At 57.6% G+C, this 17,838-nt stretch overlaps 7 protein-coding genes across 7 annotated transcripts; 2 read left to right on the top strand and 5 right to left on the bottom strand.

Annotated features, from left to right (window-relative positions):
* The first annotated feature begins 968 nt into the window (after nucleotides 1–968).
* MYCTH_2294252 (uncharacterized protein) lies at nucleotides 969–3,166 on the top strand. Its single transcript, XM_003658413.1, has 2 exons — nucleotides 969–1,376; nucleotides 1,432–3,166. The coding sequence occupies exons 1-2, from the start codon at nucleotides 1,113–1,115 to the stop codon at nucleotides 3,127–3,129; spliced, it is 1,962 nt and encodes a 653-aa protein (XP_003658461.1). The 5' UTR covers nucleotides 969–1,112; the 3' UTR covers nucleotides 3,130–3,166.
* A 561-nt stretch (nucleotides 3,167–3,727) lies between these two features.
* Nucleotides 3,728–6,690, bottom strand: MYCTH_2294250 (uncharacterized protein). Its single transcript, XM_003658412.1, has 6 exons — nucleotides 6,509–6,690; nucleotides 6,103–6,311; nucleotides 4,621–6,044; nucleotides 4,341–4,543; nucleotides 4,137–4,253; nucleotides 3,728–3,976 (listed from the first exon to the last, which is right to left on the bottom strand). Exons 1-6 carry the CDS (start codon nucleotides 6,608–6,610, stop codon nucleotides 3,854–3,856), a joined length of 2,178 nt encoding a protein of 725 aa, XP_003658460.1. The 5' UTR covers nucleotides 6,611–6,690; the 3' UTR covers nucleotides 3,728–3,853.
* Nucleotides 6,691–7,144: 454 nt separating this feature from the next.
* Nucleotides 7,145–8,433, bottom strand: MYCTH_2294249 (uncharacterized protein). The gene is made up of 3 exons (XM_003658411.1): nucleotides 8,093–8,433; nucleotides 7,670–7,882; nucleotides 7,145–7,563 (listed from the first exon to the last, which is right to left on the bottom strand). The coding sequence occupies exons 1-3, from the start codon at nucleotides 8,282–8,284 to the stop codon at nucleotides 7,330–7,332; spliced, it is 639 nt and encodes a 212-aa protein (XP_003658459.1). The 5' UTR covers nucleotides 8,285–8,433; the 3' UTR covers nucleotides 7,145–7,329.
* A 494-nt stretch (nucleotides 8,434–8,927) lies between these two features.
* Nucleotides 8,928–11,287, bottom strand: MYCTH_2294247 (uncharacterized protein). Its single transcript, XM_003658410.1, has 4 exons — nucleotides 10,959–11,287; nucleotides 10,793–10,883; nucleotides 9,390–10,691; nucleotides 8,928–9,297 (listed from the first exon to the last, which is right to left on the bottom strand). Exons 1-4 carry the CDS (start codon nucleotides 11,060–11,062, stop codon nucleotides 9,190–9,192), a joined length of 1,605 nt encoding a protein of 534 aa, XP_003658458.1. The 5' UTR covers nucleotides 11,063–11,287; the 3' UTR covers nucleotides 8,928–9,189.
* A 1,499-nt stretch (nucleotides 11,288–12,786) lies between these two features.
* MYCTH_2050447 (uncharacterized protein) lies at nucleotides 12,787–13,592 on the bottom strand (the record flags this gene model as incomplete). The annotated part of the gene is made up of 3 exons (XM_003658409.1): nucleotides 12,787–12,987; nucleotides 13,150–13,437; nucleotides 13,536–13,592. 3 exons carry the CDS (start codon nucleotides 13,590–13,592, stop codon nucleotides 12,787–12,789), a joined length of 546 nt encoding a protein of 181 aa, XP_003658457.1.
* Nucleotides 13,593–14,911: 1,319 nt separating this feature from the next.
* On the top strand, nucleotides 14,912–16,214 carry MYCTH_2294243 (uncharacterized protein). The gene is made up of 3 exons (XM_003658408.1): nucleotides 14,912–15,121; nucleotides 15,291–15,502; nucleotides 15,614–16,214. The coding sequence occupies exons 1-3, from the start codon at nucleotides 15,069–15,071 to the stop codon at nucleotides 16,039–16,041; spliced, it is 693 nt and encodes a 230-aa protein (XP_003658456.1). The 5' UTR covers nucleotides 14,912–15,068; the 3' UTR covers nucleotides 16,042–16,214.
* A 59-nt stretch (nucleotides 16,215–16,273) lies between these two features.
* Nucleotides 16,274–17,214, bottom strand: MYCTH_2294240 (uncharacterized protein). The gene is made up of 2 exons (XM_003658407.1): nucleotides 17,116–17,214; nucleotides 16,274–16,965 (listed from the first exon to the last, which is right to left on the bottom strand). Exons 1-2 carry the CDS (start codon nucleotides 17,116–17,118, stop codon nucleotides 16,528–16,530), a joined length of 441 nt encoding a protein of 146 aa, XP_003658455.1. The 5' UTR covers nucleotides 17,119–17,214; the 3' UTR covers nucleotides 16,274–16,527.
* Nucleotides 17,215–17,838: the final 624 nt, after the last annotated feature.

Genomic DNA, 17,838 nt, shown 5'->3' with positions numbered 1-17,838 from the left:
AGAGGGCAGGTAGTTTGTATGCGCGAAGTGCCTCTGCCCCAACGGCACTCACAGGGAGTGTGTTGAGGTATGGAGCTTTACTGTACTATACCTACAGTAGACTTCAGCTGTGGTGGGTTCATCAGAGATCCTCCTGCAGGCCCCAACTCCATCCAGACGTGTACTTGTATGTACGGATTACATACATTCCAAGCAGATATCTTACCTAAGGTTGGTACTTATCCAATCTTCTGGCGAAATGCAGGATAGGAAAAATTGACGGAAAAGTTAAGCAATCGCATTGGTGGAACACGCGTGGTCCGGATCATTGCCCACGCAAGAAATTGTATAATGCTCTAAGGCCGAGGCGAAATTGCCTGTACTGAACAGAGGGACAGGACAAAAAAGGACGGGTCGGGTAACTCCATTTACTAGTACTCTGTAGTTACAATGGATACGAAGTCCCAATCTACGACTTGTATGGTTTTCGTGGAGCTTGGGCCATACAGAGTACAACACTCGCCCAACGCGCGGTTCACGTGACCTGCTGCCTAACAACACGCCAAACACTCCGTACTTCATACACGTACCGTGCTGTGGGTAAGCCCGCAGAGTGGCCCGGGTTGCTAGTGGGGCCCCAGCCTCTCAAATTTCGCAGGGGGGCTTTGATTTTCTCTCAAGAAGCTGGTTGCATGTTCCGCCCACCTCCGACTTGGAACACATCCCCTCCCTCTTCCCCGACAATTCGAGATTTGCCCCATCTCGACCAACGCTTCTTGCTTACTGTTGCATCCAGCCTTGATGCCCGTTGCACTTGTCCAGAACGACTGTTTTTGACAACCTAGCCCATTTTCTCGATTGCACGCGCTTTGCGCCGACCTGACGGCTCCTACCGAGTACGCTAGCCTCGGCGCGCCATTGCCCAAACAACGCAGCGCGCGTTTCTCGTGTTTACCTCGATCTCCTGACAAGCCACCTACCCGCCACCCGCCATTGCAGCTTGCCCCGCCGTCGCGTCCGCTGTTGTCGCGCGCGGATAGCCGTATCCAACTCTTCTCCGAACGACTTGAATATTTCTTTTGATCCATCATTGATTTGCACCTACTGCTGCTTCCGTTCCTGCCGTCGCCGCCATGTTCTGGTCCGGGACACTCCTCAGTGCCACCGGCCCCTTGGCCAAGGCATGGCTCTCTGCCAACCAAGAGCGCAAGATATCCAAGGTTCAAATTTTGCAGCACAACCTGCAAGACAGCGTGGATGCCATCATCGCTCCCAATGACGCCCCTCTCGCCCTCCGGCTAAGCGGCCAGTTGCTGCTTGGCGTCGTCCGCATCTACAGTCGCAAGGCGCGTTATCTTCTTGACGACTGCAACGAGGCCCTGATCAAGATCAAGATGGTAAGGCTGACCCATCGGAGACATCGGGGAGAAGACACCCTACTGACGCGCCCAGGCTTTCCGGTCCACCGGCAACCATGATATTCCGACGAATTTGCATGCGACTACCAAAGAATCCCTCATGCTCCCCGATACAATTACGCCATATGATAACCTCGACCTCCTGCCACCACCCAGCTCCGAATTCCTCACTTCACAACTCGAAGAAGTGACAGCGACCCCGATCAGCAGCCGAAAAGCTGCCGTTCGCCCAAACAACCGCGACATCAACCTCCAAGAAGACTTCAACAACAGCCAGTACCTGCAGGATACCACAGGAGACGATGAAGAGCTCGCCCTTGCAAACATGGACGACCTCGATTTGGAGTTGGACTTTGGCATGGACATTGATGAACGGCCGACCAAACTGATGGACAAGAGCGTTGAAATGGGCAGAGATGCGCCCGCTGCTAGGCCAGTCGAGGAGGACATGCTCAGCGAGCTGGATATGGGTGGCCCAAGCAAGGATCGTAAGGCGCGCGTGCCGTCTCTGGCCCTCGATCTCGACTTTGGCGATGGCGTTCGCGTTGCCGACGGGGATGGTGATATCCAAATGGGCGACGATGACCTCCGGTTCGACGTTGGAGAAGAGTCCGCCATGCCCGGAGCCGCTCGCCCGGACGTGAGCCGTGCGCGCATCTCCGAGTCTCCATTGTCTGACATCGACGAGCAATTTGCCAAGGAGATGGAAACGGAGTATAGCCGACACATGGGCTCGGATATGTACGAGCCAGGCGAGGATGCCACGGCCTCGACCATTCGGGCCCCCCAGCGGCAGAAGAAGAAGAAGCTGCTTCAGCCGGACGACCAAACTATGCTTTCGAATTCCCAGATCAAGGAGCAGCAGGCGAAGCGGGATAACATTCTCAAGCCCCAATCGTTCCTGACGCACGATCCGTACGTTGCCGGTCTGATGGATCTGCACAAGAACGGTGGCTTCGTCAACAACATCTTGTTCGAGGGCCGCAGCGCTGGCTGGGCTCCGGAGCTGAAGGGCCTCTTGTCCCTCAGCTCTATTCGACCCAACGAGCTGAAGAGGAAGAGGGACAGCGGCGTGGCCGACATGGACAGCGAGGATGAGCAGGGTGCGTCAAAGTCTCCGCGCCTCGAGCTCCCCGAGGACGAGACCGTCCTCGGCCCCGACGGGGCCATTGCAGGGAATCAGAGCGTTGCCGCGGACGGCACAGTGCTGGAAATCCCCGCTGACGACACCGCCGTCTTCCACAACGACGACGAGAACGAGCGGCCCGGCTCCTCCAGGGAAGGCGGTCCGGGCAGCCCGGTGCCCAATTTCGAGGACACGACCATGCCGATCGTGCACCCCGCCGACAGCGGCCCCGTGTCGGTCGGCACCAAGCACGCCGTGCACGTCCTCCGCGACCTGTTCGGCGCCGAAGCCGCCACCGACGCCGAGAAGCGCAGGAAGACGGCCGTCGTCTTCCAGGACCTGCTTCCCGAGCACAAGACCTCCAAGGCCGACGCCACCAAGATGTTCTTCGAGTGCCTCGTGCTCGCCACCAAGGACGCCATCAAGGTCGAGCAGCCCGACGGCTCCCTCGGCGGCCCCATCCGCGTCCGCGCGAAGCGTGGCCTGTGGGGCGACTGGGCCGAGCGCGAGGCCGGGGGTGAGCCGGCCCGCGAGCAACAGCAGACTCAGCAGAACCAGCCCGAGAGCGCTGTCCGGTCGTCTGCCGCGGTGGCTGTCGAGGCGTAGGCTTCGTTTGTGGAGGATGGATGTGTAGAGAAGGTCGCAGCGATTCCTTTAATGTTGGCTTCCCTCGTCGGGGTCATTGTAACATGTACGGCATATTCCTTTTTGTTGTCTTTAACCTGGTACTGTCTCGGGCTAGGGGGGCATGTTGGGGGCTTAGGGCATGGGGCTTTCTTCCTTTTCTTGAATCGCGGTCGTCAAAAACGACTGAATGGCGTTTGGCGCTCTGGAAGACTGTGTGATACCATTCTTTGGAAGGCTCAGTCTGGTTTAGGGATAAAATATATCGGTGAAGGGGCAGGATCACGCGAGGAAAGCGAGCAGAAGGGGCCTCGGCTCTGCTCGTGCCTGTAATATTTGCATGGGCATTCTTGTGGAGGATTGGTTGTTTGACGTTACTACTTGTTTGACGCCGCTTTGTTGGGTTCGTGGAGGGGAGGCGGACGAGCATCCCTGGAAGCTCTAAAGGATACATACTTGCAGCGTAGGGAGCAGCGCCCCTTCCAATTAGATAATGATTGAATCAAGATTTTGTCGAATGAAGCTTTTGCCTGGGTGTACCTCATTATCCAAGTCCAACTGTGTTTTCATGCCCCCGGCCCAACTTTCGCAAACGTTTTGTTATCGTCCGGCATTTCTCTCCAACCTGGCATCGATACCAAGCGCAATTGGGTTCCATTCGTCGAACGCGCATCCCCCCGGGCGGTCCGACAACCACTCGACTACACTATACCTTCAGGGCCTCGGTCTCCTCGGCCAGCTTCTGCTCGTCGTCGATGCCCGAGTACTTGTTAATCCAGCCGAGCACTTCACGATGCCAGACGAGAGAATTCTCGTGCTTGAGCACCCACTGCAAGCCGAGTGGTCAGTATCTAGCATGCTTATATATATATATATATATATATATATATATATATGTATGTATGTATGTATGTATATGCGTATGCGCGCTTATGCGTGCGAGAGCCGGTTTGTCTCTTTGGAGCAGAACAACTGGGGGCAAGACTTACGTGGTTCTCATCCGGGAACACGAGCAGCTTGCTCGGAATTTTCTTTGCCTGCAGGACATTGAACGCCGCCAGGCCCTCAGTGACGGGGAGGCGGTAGTCCAGCTCGCTGTGGATGATCTGCACGCAGCAAATATCAGTATTTAGTGTCATCAGTCAGGCCATATCGATACAGGTGCAGGGGCGAGAAGGGAACAATCTACGGACCAGCTGGGGTGTCGCCCATTCGTTGATGAACCGCGCGGGATCCCACTTCTCGTAGCCCTCCCGGTTCTCATACAGCGTGCCCTCAAAGTCATGAATGGGGAAGAAAAGCTCCTCGGTGGCCCACTGATTGAGGGTGCTGAAGACGCCGTCGTGGCACACCAGCGCCTTGAACTTGCGGCCAAGCGGGTGGCCTTGGATCCAATCTACGATGCTTCTCGTCAGTTTCGTTGCCTGTAAAGTAAAGTAGGACCAAGTAAGCAAGCATAGAGGAGGAGCTCACTAATCATGAACCCGCCGTAACTGGCCCCCAGCGCCACGGCCCTCTCGCCGTCTACCTCGGGCATGTTGGCGACGACCCAGTCGAAGCACCGCTCGAGGTCCTCATACGGGCGGCCGCCCCACTGGCCGCGAATGCCGTCCTCGAGCGCCATGCCGTAACCAGTGCTGCCCGTCGGGTTGGGGCACACGACGACGTAACCCTGCTCGGCGAAGACGGCCGGGTTCCAGCGCGTCGACCAGGAGTCCTGCCACGCCCCCTGTGGCCCGCCGTGCACGAGCATGCAGAGCGGGTATTTCTTAGTAGCTCTTCGGGAGCCCGTCGTCGATCCAGTAGCGGCGTCGGATACCCACGTTGACGGCCGGACCACCAGAGCGTGCACGTCGTAGTCCGGGCCGGGAACGGTGATGGAGTCGACCTGGGCACGCGAGAGGCCAAAGGACCGGCCCTGCTTAGAGGCCGAGGAGATGACAGTGGAGGTGGCGGTAGCCGGGTGGGTCAGGGAGTAGCACGAGTTGTCGATGAGGGAGGTGGTGGTGACGAAGAGGTGATCGGTCTTGGAGGAGGAGGAGGGGGAGGAGGCGGCATAGAGGCGGAAGTCGGCGACGCTGCCGTCCGGAGTTGGCAGCGGGGTTGGGAGGGAGGTGGCCCGCGACGGGGTGGACGGCAGGGTGAAGATGAGGGTGCGGGCGCGGTGCTCGGCGGTCACGTAGAGTTGGGTGTCGTCGTGGCCCCAGGCGATAGACTCTGGGCGGGAGTCCCAGGCACCGTCGCCGTCCGGGGTGGCGAAGAACTCCTCAGTCTCGTCCGGGTTGCCAATGTCTCGGACGAGCAGCAGGCGCGGCTTGTCAGACTCGTACTGATTGCTGCGCATGCGGGTGAAGGCCACCTTGCGGCCGCAGTGGGAGAAGACGGGGCTGTTGGAGTAGCCCTCGAGGCCTGGGGTCTTCACGATCTTCGGGGGAGGCGGGCTGGACTCAGCAAAGGTCTTCAAGGGGATAAAGTAGAGGTCCGTCTTGGTGTAGATGGCCGGGTCGAGATCGGGGTCCTTGGCCACGAACACCAGACCTTCCGGGCCGATGTCGAAGTCGCCGGTGCCTCCGAAGGGCGGGACGGGCGAGGAGAGCCTGGTGCCGGCCAGGGCGTTGGTGAGCCGGCCGTCTCGGAGCGCATACTTGCCGTCCTTCTTATCGAGCACGCCGTAGAAGATGGAGCTCCTCTTCTCGGAGTTCCAGGTGTCCCAGTGGCGCACAAAGAGGCTAGTATAGACCCTGGCGGTCGAATGCGGCTTTACCTCCGTTTCGGGGTTGAAGAGGTTGCCGTCAGGGGTGGCCGAGGCCGAGCAGGCGAGGGCCACAGTGCCGTCTGCGAGTGCCTTGACCTTCAGGTCGCCAATGGGCCCCTGGATCGTACCGGCCTCGTAGAAACTATACCGCGCGTTTGAGACCAGGGGAGCCGTACACCAGGGGGGAACAGACAACTTACGACGATGATGCCGAGGCCGTGACATTACGGACGACAAGCGTGCTGCTGCCCTTGTCGCCGCTCCGGACGTAGAGGATCTCGTCGTCGTTGAGCCAGACAGGATTGCTGGCACCTGCCTCGTCGACCGGCGTGGTGGCCGTCCCGGTGTTGATGTCGAGGACCCGGATGTTGGTCGTCTTCTCGTGATCTTTGAACGAGTAAGTCGAAACCTGCACTACTGGTTAGTTATTGGTGATGGTTGGTTTCACCCAAAAATGCGAGGAGTACACATGTGTATACTTGTGGTCACGCAAATGAAGGACCCAAGCGGGAAAAAAAAGAGAAATAAGAAATTGAGAAGAAGATTGTGAGCCAAAAAAATAAATGAAACGAAAGACTAAATAAAGTGTCAAAGGAAAGAACTGACCGTGTAGAGCGCCAGCGTGCCCGAGGGATTGGGCACTCCCGGTGACCGGCGCGGGGCCGAGAGCATCACCTCGGGGGTGAACTTGGTTGCTGTGAGCGTCATCTTGCCCCTCCTTTGGATGAGATCCCAGAGATGAACAGGAAGTGGGAAGTGAGAAATTTTCAAATGACGAGCGATGGGCTTTGGGAAGGAAGTATAAGCTTAAGGAGGCAGGTATGAGCCGCACCCTCCCCGGACCGCTCTGGCCGACTGCTGCGGGTCCGTGAGGGGGCACCGAGACCTCCGGCCCCGCACTAGACCTCCGGCAGGGCCAGAATAGGCAGGACATTACTTCGCACTAGCGGTATCACATTGTCCTTTTGTAGAGTCAAGTTTCAGCTGTACATATAGCACATACCGCGCGTTCTAGTATGCAATGCCCGATTCTCCTCCCTGACCGTACCCAGGCCTAACAGGCTTGTCCGCTGCGACTGGTCTTTATTACAATGCTCGTTCGCAAGCACTCCTCCTGATGAAGGCACCCAATGGACCTTCTGGACCTTCTCCTCCTCGAGACACCTCGGTGTTCTCTTTCCGCCCCTGACGCCGTAAACCAGTGCTCCATAGCCCGTTTGAACGCCATATAGAAGAACGCATTCCCACCTCTTCCCTCTCCCTCCCACTTATGAGTACAGATGAACATAGGGGATCCATTCCCCTTGGTATGTCCCAGCCCTCTGTAGTGAGCCCAATTTCCGTAACCCGACCCCAAAACGCCGAAGTAAAACAACAAACCGACAATGGTTCCATAGGTGGAAAAGGAACGAAGAAAGAAGGATAGATCATTTCCTTGCCCCAAAACTAGTCCGAACCTTTTTCGCCTCCCTCCCATCCGTCTCACTGTCTTCCGCGCCCGCCGCAGCAGCAGGCGTATTCCTCTTGCTCTTCTTGGACGCGTTGGCCCTTCCCCCGCCGGCCGCGCTCGTCGGCGTGGGCGCCCCGGACGGGCCGTTGCCGTTTCCGAAGCTGCTCGACATGGGCGTCGGCGCGGGCGTCGATGCGGGTGTCTGCGCGTCCTGTTTTGGCCCACCCCATGTGTTTAGCCACAACAACGAAAGGTGTAAAGGGGAGGGGGAAAAAGAAAAGAAAAAAAATAGGCGATTGAGGCATTGTTGAACGTACCGTTGCCGCTGCCGCCGCTGCGGCTGCCGGGTTATAGGACACGGAGCTGCGCGAGAAGACCTTGTTCTGGTCGGTAAGCCCCGTCTTGCGGCGCTGGGCAGCGGCCGCGTTACAGCCCTTGACGTAGTTGTCGAAGCCGATGATGATGTTGCCGGCGGGCGTCGACTCGAGGTAGTTGGCCTCCTTGACCGCGATGTGCTCTTCGATGGCGGCCTGTTGTCACTCTCTCGTTCCGGGAGGGAGGAGAAGCCCGCGCTCCCGCAGCCCTCATCACTAATGGTCAGCTATTTGACTCAATTCCTTTGGGGATCGGGTTGTTTTCGTCGTATGCGAGGAGAAGGGTCGGTCGGGCGGCAGTGGAGGAAGGGCAAAGTGCGACGATGAAGAGGGAGGGAACAAAAAGGAGGAGAGGAAGAGACGCACCAGCTTCTTCTCCAGCGCCCTCCTCCGCGAAATCAGCTCCCGAAGTTGCTTTCGCTGGCTCTCGTAAAACGGGATCCCCGCTGACGAGGACGACGCCGCCGTGTCGGTCGCCGCGGTGGTGGCGGTGGTGCCGTTCGGACCCGCCGCCGCCTTGGGCGCGTTACCCGCGGCAGCTGCTGTGCTCTCGGCCATCGCGCGGGATTGATTTGTCGCTGCGATCGTTGTTTTCGTCGATTCGTCGTCGTCGTTGACAGAGACAAAGCTATCAGTGGCGGCGCCCCGTGGTCGAGGAAGGTCCCAAAAGCGGCTGCTGAGGTTCGCGCTGTGCTCGTGCTATGCTTGTGCTTGGCGGGTGCAAGTCTCCAATTGCCCGACAGGGTTCTCCAGCGATAAGATTTCGCAGCGCGCCTCGCGCATCGAACCTTAGCACTCACAAAGCGCCTGGCTCGCACTGTGCAATTAGTGTATCTTGCAGGCACCTACCTACGGAGTACCGTCATTGTGTATGTAGCACTCCGAACATCGTCTACCTTTGGTGGACATACCTTGTGTATGTATGTACATACATACAGTACCCCAGACTCTATAGCCCGTGCTGCGTTTAGCTTGCTTGCAAGTGCTGGTGTAAAGTGTTCTTCTCTATTGACAGAGGCCGGTGTGTGCGAGATATATAACAATCCGCTGTGATCTCCAGTCTCATTTGCTACTACACTCATCTCGTATATAACATCTAGCCCCCCTCTTTGGAATATGACTCGCGCTCAAGGCACTGGATGCGTCAAGGCAGATCAGCGCACAGAAATAGGCATTATTCTACAGGCACTTTGAAGCCCAGGTCGGATTGTACGAAATAAAGCAGGCGGCACATCTCGCGGGTACCACGAATGATAGTTATGCTACCTGACAATCTAAACTACTCAGACAATTTCGCAGAGGCAAAATTGAAAAAGGGGGGTTTTGGGGAGGGGGTCGGTCTCACAAATCCCAATCTACAAGCAAGACGAACGCCCAAGTGCCACCGTAGTACTTTCGTAGAACGCCCGTGATCTTCATGAATGGAGGATACGGACGCCCGTCGATCAGAATGCAGCAGAGCTTCAAGCAGCGTTAGCCTCGACGTGGTCGTCTCCGCTCTTCGATGATCTCATCTTCTTGATTTTCTCCTTGAGCTCCATCTCGCGGAGTTCGTTGGCTGTTCTCGCGTCCTGTACCAAAAGGGATCGGTTAGTCACTATCCCTTTCGAAGAAGAAGAAGAAGAAGAAGAAGAAGAACTCAGCGCGTCACACCTGAACGTACCTGCTTCGCGCCCGACGCCGGGGGGTCGTCAAGGGAAGATCGTCGTCTGCTTTCAGCGCCTGAACCATCAGCCGATCTGTTCCGTGTAGAAGAGTGTGAAGACGCAGAAGAGGCTCTCCGGTCCCTGTATCCGCCCCTCGGGCTGCCGTCGCCCTCTCCTCCGCGCCGGCGGGAGTCTCCTCTGCCACCACGAGGCCGCCGGCGGGGCGACCGGCGCCGGCTGTCGTACGAGCTGGCGGGGCTGGCGCTGCGGCCGCGACTGCGCGTCCGGGACCTGCTCCGGCGCCTGCGGCCGCCACCACCACCACCACCACCACCACCACCACCCCGGGAACTACTCCGGCTGTCGCGTCTCGACCGTCTCGGCGGAGTCCTGCTGGGCGACCGCGAATACCGTGACGAGGACATCGACACCGACCGACTATAGCGCCGAGTCGGCGTTCTGGACAGGCTGCGGCTCTCATCGCGGCTCCGGCTCCGGCTCCGGCCACGACTCCAACTCCTCGACCGGGAATAGCGGCGGCGCTTCGGGGAGGGCGAGCCGCGGTCCGACGACACTGACCGGCTGCGACCACGCGGAGACCGGTACCGCTTGTGCGAGTCCCGCCGCGACAAGGGCGTACGCGATCGGGATCGGGACCGTCCGTGCCGCCGCCGCCGCGGTGGGGTGGGTGACCTGGTGTAAGACCGCCTGCTGCCGTCCACGCTGGGAGTGCGCGACAAAGACCGGGACGAGGTCGACCGGGCCGACGAAACGGACCGAGTGCGGGACCGGGACCTGGACCTGGACCTGGACCTGGACCGAGACCGAGACCGCCAACGCCTGCCATCACGCCGCCCACCACCACGCTGCCGGGGCGGGCTTCCGCGGGGAACGTATACATCGCGCGTCCACCCCCCGCCGCGGGGCTCCCCTCGTCCTCCACGCCCACCGCGTTCGCGGAATCGAGGAGGCGAACGGGACCGCCCGCGACCGAGGCCGCCCCTGTCCCTGTCGTCGCGGCCGCGCCACGAGTCGCCCCCCCGGCCAGGTCCGCCGCCGCCGCCGCCGCCGCCGCGTCCGCCCCTGCCGCGATCGCGGCGCTCAAACTCCTCTCTCCGCTGGCGCGCCTCCTCGGCGGCCCTGTCCGCCTCCATCTTCTCCTGCATCAGCTCCAGTTTCTTCGCCTCCAGCAACTCCTTGGGTACGCCCTGGGGGCTGGCCTGGGCGCTGAGCAAGAGCTTCCAGAGCTCCTTGCAGAACGCCGGCGTGTCCTTGTCGAGGAAGCCGGTCAGCTGGATCTGGATAGACTTGATATCGGGCTGTCCAGGCGATGCGCTGTTAGTAAAATTTCAGGTCGGTAATCGATCGGTTCCCCCCCGCGGGGGAGAAAGGGGGGGAGGGGGAAGAGGGGTATACGAACGTGGCGGGCACCCTCAACCAGGTTAAATATGAGCTCGATAACGACGTCGTCTTCGTTTCCGAGGATTTCGGTAACCCGGTTGGCGATCCATCTGTTGTTTGGCGGGCAGTTAGTCAGTTGCCTTTCTCCCGAGAGAAGAGGATCGGTGACCGCGGGCGGTGCTTACTTCTTCATAACATGGACATTGACCTTTTGCATGTCAACCTTCTGGTTGAATTCGGGTGGGAACTTTGTGCTCTTGAGGAGCTTCGCGTCCACGCCAGTCGCCATGGCTGTCGGGTTTCTTGCTCTCTCTCCTTTGAACCCCGCGACGCGTTGGTGCGATTGCGCGCGCACGCCGAAACTTCTCGAAGAAGGTACGACGACAAAAAGTCACCGACTCCGTTCCCGGCCTCGACCTCTGATGGTGACACGAGCGAGTCCTGGTTGATCGAGATGGCAGCCAAATCTCGAAGTAGATGCCAAAGGATGTAAACCGATCAGCGGCGCGTGCTGGCGAAGTTGACGAGGTCGGTCGAAAGTCTTGGCTACGCTAAGTATCTTGGAATGCTTGGCGCAGTTGGTGCAGTGGGGCCCTTATTTCGCATGGAAGTGCTGTACACTACTGGTCCCAAGGGTATCGATTGGGACATATTCTGCGCGGGAAAACCATCGTACCTATAATACGTCCGTGTACAAAATACACCACATTCCACTACACTACAGTTCCTTCACACAGTAGAGGTCCAGCAGGGGTGCAGTTGCGTGGGCTGTGGCAGGGGAGAATGAAAATCCATACCTGGTTACTGGCATCGAACACTCGCATACACAGAGTAATATATATATATTATATATATTTCTCTACATGTATGTATGACATACAGGGAAAGGCGAACCTACACACAGTAACGGGCGAAATAGGTGTCGCTATTGTTGCAAGGCGTATTCCATCATACACTAGTAGCTAGAGTAGCTGCCAAACCGTGCCCCCCACTCGAACGAACACAATGCGGATGCGCGCGAGATCGTTCCTGGCAGTTGTCGTCGAGAGAGGGGAAGAACCGACACAGGAAGGTACTCGCTGATGCCGCGTGGCATCTCTGCAGAGCCGAAGAGAACATCTCCATCATCTGCGTTGTCCACCACGAGGAGCCATGGCCCCGCTGCCTCGGAGCTTAGGTGCCGCCGTACGGAATGTTTAAGATCATCGTCCTTGCTGTCGCTTTGGATAGGAAGCTTCTTGGCCATCGCCGTAAAAGCCTGTTCGAAGGTCGCGTTGCTCAACGCCGGCACCCAGAAGATGGAGAACTCTGGTTGGTGTTTCTTTGTCCAGTGTGCCAGCTGTAAAACGACCTGAGTCTTGCAGCCCCGGAGGTGTGCAGCATTGAGATGTTGATCACGAGGGTCTAGATTCCGATGATCTGGGAGGGAGCAGTGATATTCAGGATTTTCATCAATCCCAGAACTCGAAGCTGCGCGTGACAAGTGCGTCCAATAATGAAGCCTTGATTCTTCTGTTGAAGACAGTCAAAGGCCTTCCCATCCTGTGATTAGCACAAATACACTACCGCGACATTTTATTCGTACATACATAATTCGTACCAAGGACAGCTATGAGTCCGAGCATCGCCGGTGGCAGCCATCGAGGGGCCGGCGTCTCGGTATACACTATTGGTGCATTATCCCTCTCCTCCACCCTCCCCAAGACTCTTGTGCCCAGCCGATCCAGTGCTTTTATTTCCAGAGCAGAGTGTTTTGAGCCAATTACCCGCCCATGCCCGCATCCCGTAACGCCGTGAACTCCATGCATGATATCCCAGGGCCGTGCAAAAGACATGGTCGAACCGTACCGTACCGTACCCGAACCATAACCCAATCGAACCATCGTCAACCCAGATCGTCCGCGTCGCGACCGTCTAGCAGGACGGGGAATAAATCACCATACTCCTCCTATGCCAGCTCGAAGGAAAAAGGAAAAAAAGGAAGAAAAACAGACCACTTGCCCCCATTCCAACTCAGGGGCTCTTGGGATAACTGAACTTGGTCCTCCCCGCATCGCCGTCCTTCTTCTCGGCTTGCACCTGCTTGGCATGCAAAGCGGCAATCTTCTCCCTCAGTCTGGTCAGGTTCTGACTGTTATGCTGGTCCCTGAGCTTGGCGCGAATCTCGTAGAGCGCCATGAGTGAGTTGGCTCTGTCGACATCATCGTCGATCGGCTGTTCCCGCGATGCATTTAGTACCTGTCTATGAGATGATATTGCGGTAGGGAGAGTGGGCAGGCGGCGGTAGGACGGAAAGGAGGGGGGGTTGCAGGTAGTGTCGTGTGGGTATGATGCAAAAAAAGGGAAAAGGTTGGTCGGGGACGGTGTGCTGCTGACCTCTGATTCTCGCCGTGGCGTCCCGGGGATGGACCCGTAGGCCGAGTTGGTGCGCGTGTTGGGGGGCGTGAGGATGCGCCGGCCGTACTTGTCGAACTTGGCTGGCGAAGCGGTCCTCGACATGAAGGCGGAACCCGCGGAGGCTGCCGAGCCGCCGGACCCGGTGCGCTTGTGGTGTCGTGGGCCGGATCGCGCAGGCACCTGGTCGGCGGAGCTGCCCGATTCGGTGGTCGCTGATGTCGGGCCGGCCTTGTTTGCATTGACGAGAGCGCTGGCGGCGGGGGATTCCTGCTATGACATGAGTATCAGGGACTCGCCGGTTGGCTGTCTAACCGGGAGCGCAAATCGCATCCGCGACCGACGAAGAAGGTGTGGAAGTGGCGTACCGCTGCGTTCAAGTCGCTCAGGTCCGCCAGCATCTGTGCGAGCTGGATGCTCTCCATTGTATCCAAATATTCCCTCTCGGTCGAAGTATGTGCTGCCTCTTGTGCTCGAAATCCTACCGAAGCGCGATGTCACGCGTCGAGGTGACCACTGGCGATGGAGCGGGTTATGTTGAGATGTGTATGGCGCTGATCGCTGATCGTCGGTCCAATGGGGCAAGGCTTATCTTATTGGACTTGTTGGGAGATGCTGGAGGGTTTCACCAAGGAAGCCAAAAAAAAGGATGTCCCAGGCGAAGCGGCAACTTAATGCTATTTCTAACTAATCATAACCCAATCGGAGGGCAAGCGCATACGGATCTACGCTCGTGGTGTTCTGCCCGAAAGGGATGTGCATTGAATTTGCGATAGCTGGGTGGGAGATGACGGCGAGTGCCTATAGCTGAGCGGGAACTTGGAGGATCTGGGCTCTGGGGTTGGCTTTGTGGAGCGTGGGGTTGTTGGTTCCGAACTGTGGTTCGCGGGGGCCAGAGCGTCAGACGCAGCGGCCTCAGCTGCAGTGCCCGTGCTTGCCGCCCTCGTGGACCCCCGCATTTTTCGCTTTCTGCAGCTTCCTTACTTGGTATGTGCTGTACCATGTTCTTTACATACCTGACCTACTAAGCTTGTTGAAAAGCACGGAGTTTGTTCATCACTCGCAGGAAGCAAGAGTACAACACGAGGATATCGCTGGGAAACTCTGGCCGAGTCCCGCTTTGAAGCTCCTCGGCGGCCCCTTTCAAGGCACGAATGTCCCCCCGCATGGAGAATCGCAAGCGTCCCGCCCACTACCTAAAATCGGGTCCATGACAGCCGGCCTTCCGTAAGGACAAAGTCATACCTGCACAACGCCGTCTCTTTTCCGCTTGCTCCTCTGATCCGTACATTCCACGCTACCGTGCAAGGTAGTAATGCATCTACATGTCGGAGCCTGGACCCTAAGCCCCCCTTTTATAGAAAGCACTGGAAGGAACACCTAGCACGAGGTATTGTTCACGGCTCGTAGATGGACGGCGGATGATGACGCTAGTGTTGAATGGTTGAGCCTACCCTGCCTGGTCCTGTCGTCAGTTGAGCGGTTCGGAACTACAGCGTTTATGCCACGTTCGTGTTACACTAGTAAAGCGATCCATGACCACGCACTACCGTAAGAAGGGACAACAGTGCTTAGCAGGTGGCTTAGGTAGTTCGGCACGCAAATAGGTGAACCTGAGGGAGCTACGGAGTAATTCATACATACATACATAGTTACCTAAGGTAACGTTCAAGGCCCTGGCCGCATGGTGGGTCAAGACGGCCACCCAAAAGTATTGCCGACGGCTGCCGAAGTCGCAATCGCGTCTGTATCGTATTGGCCGCCGAACCTGTCTGCGAGGACGTTGCATCACCTCGGAACCAGTTGGAGACATAACTAAAGTGCATACAAGCCCGGCGCCGGTCAGCGCGGGGAACAACTACTTTTGCACCATGGTACTCGCAAGGAGAGGACTGGCGACGATGGCGTCCCTGAAGAAAGCCGGAAAAGTGGTCTGCATTGGCCGCAACTATGCGTAGGTAGCCCCTATCTGTTTTCCTTTTGTCCTCGCTTTTTGTCCTTTTTTTTTTCTCTCTCATTCGCTCGCTCGACCATCATGGCCCCGCGGGCGATGGTGAGCGTGATGTTGATGATGATGTTGACTGTGATGATGAATGCGGACGTGTGGCTGACCGGCAATCCAGGGACCACATCGCCGAGCTCAACAGCGCCCGGCCGAAGCAGCCCTTCTTCTTCCTGAAGCCGACCACGTCCATCCTGCTTCCCGGCGAGGGGCCCGTGATCCGGCCGCGCGGCATCGACCTGCATTACGAGGTCGAGCTCGCGCTGATTCTGGGCAAGCGACTGAAGGATCTCAACGCGCAGGATGAGCAGGCGGCGATGGATGCCATTGAGAGTGAGTTCGATTTCCCTCGGCCCTCCCCGGACCGGCCCGCCGAGGAACACTAGAAAGGGCGGCGAAAGAAAAACAAAACAAAAGAAAAGAAAATGAACTAAGACAAACCAGGCTACGCCCTCAGCATCGACATGACGGCGCGCAACGCGCAGAACGAGGCCAAGAAGAAGGGCCTGCCGTGGGACATCAGCAAGGGCTTCGACACGTTCCTGCCGCTGAGCAACGTGATCAGCAAGGCGGCCATCCCGGACCCGCACAAGATCGAGCTGTACCTGAGCGTCAACGGCAAGGTGCGGCAGGACGACTCGACCGAGCTGATGCTGTTCCGGATCCCCCGCGTCCTGAGCGAGATCTCCAAGGTCATGACGCTCGAGCCGGGCGACATCGTCCTGACGGGCACGCCCAAGGGCGTCGGCCCCGTCGTGCCGGGCGACGTCATGCGGGCCGGCATCCGGGTCGACGGCAAGGAGCTGGAGGAGGCCAAGATCGAGGTGGCGGTCGAGGAGTCGACCAGTTCGTACGAGTATGCCGAGACGTAAAGTGCCATGTCTTCACAACAAAATGCACCATACCTACCTTTCATCAAGGTGTAGTAGACTTGGCGGCAAATATAAAGACTCTGGAGGGGAGGGGGCTGTGAAGGAGCTGGTAAGGTCATATCAGGAGCTGGCCATGCGTGCTGTTAGAAATGAGATGGAAACGAGAGCACCTTGGATTTTGGCCCCGAGATCCCGCATCTATTATATACATACAAGCAAACTAGCACCAGCACCGTTCCCGGCCATGCAGCCCCCACCTCACCTGCGCCGAAAGTGAAACATCAAGACAGAAAGAAGCGTCTCGCAGACGAAGAGTCTAGGTAGTGGGTGTGACCACAGACGCAAATGATTGGTAGGTATGTACACATGGACATGTATGCACATGCATTGGATAACCAGAGAGAGAGAGAGAGCAGTCCGCCCCGCCCGAGTTCGTATATACATACGTACTACATTCAGTACATACATACTCATACTTTCTTTTTGTCACTCGAGGTTCGGGTTCCGGACGGAGCCGGGCTCGGGGCGCCAGTCGGCAAGCTGGCCGCAGCTCTTGCAGCGCCTGGCGTCCTCGTCCTGGCGGAAGCGCTCGACGGCGTCCTTGATCTGGGTGCCGAGGTCGGTGCAGTGGAAGGCGGCCTCGTGGACGACGGCGCGGCAGGCGGGGCAGTACCAGCGCATGCGGTCGAGGGATCCGGGGGGCCGGCGCTGCTCGAGCACGAGGCCGACCGTGTCGGCGAACCGGACCGGGTTGTGCGGCGTCCCCGCCGGCAGCAGGAACATGTCGCCCTCGCCGATCACGATGTCGCGGAACTCGCCGCCCTCGTCCACCACCTTGAGCAGCATCGCGCCCTTGTACTGGTAGAACCACTCGGGCGTCTCGTTGATGTGGTAGTCCGTGCGCGCGTTCGGGCCGCCTACGATCTTTATTTTTTTTCACCTCGCGACCCCATCATCTCTTGTCAGGAAGCGGGAAAGCGGGAAAGCGGGAAAGGGGGGAGAGGAAGGAGACCATTGGGTGGGGTTGGAAAGAGGGAGGGAGAAAAAGAGAAGAGAAGAGAATGAAAACGTTACCATGACGGTGAAATCGCCATTGTAGACGCAGTAGTTATTGATGGGCGGCTTGAGTAAGTGGGAGTTCTCTTCAAGCCTGGACCGCAGGTTAGCTCATAGAGTCCGGGAAGTTGTTTGTCTTGAAACTCGGTTCCAGATTGGCCAGCAGTTAAATGTTTGCACTTACCACTTTGGCAGGTTCACGGGTGGTGCAAGCATCTTGGCTCAGCTGGGAGAAGAAGATCCGTCTTGTCGGTATGCGCTTGTTTTTGGAACTGACCATGAAGAGTTTCGTAATAGTAATCTTGAATGAGTTATATATATGATGGACAGATGCGACTTGAGTCAATTGGGTAAGTCTAGTGTCGAAGTAGATGGATGGTCTGACTGAGAGGGACTTTGCCCCGCTGATTATTAACTAAGTAGTAGTTAACCTACGGCGATAACCCGGCGGTTGACTCTCGAGACGGTTGTATCAACGATTTCTCGGTGGCTACTAGACCTGAAAAAAAAAGGAAAAAAAAAGCAGAAGATAACGTCGCTCGGAAAAATCCACCTCGAGCGTGACATGCGGCACATTCGATCCGCCAACACTTTTTGAGCCCTTTCAGATCATGCCGTCGTCGAAACTGTGCCAGTCTCTTATCTGTTTCATGCCCCGTGGATAGCCGACCCCACCTACCATTTTTTGACTGCGGCGGCGTTGCGAAGCTATTCCGCATTTAAGGCGAAGCGGCAAAGCCC

Source organism: Thermothelomyces thermophilus, chromosome 1 (assembly GCF_000226095.1).
Source record: "Thermothelomyces thermophilus ATCC 42464 chromosome 1, complete sequence".
NCBI classification, from domain to species: domain Eukaryota; kingdom Fungi; phylum Ascomycota; class Sordariomycetes; order Sordariales; family Chaetomiaceae; genus Thermothelomyces; species Thermothelomyces thermophilus.
This window is presented reverse-complemented; position numbering and strand designations above follow the sequence as displayed.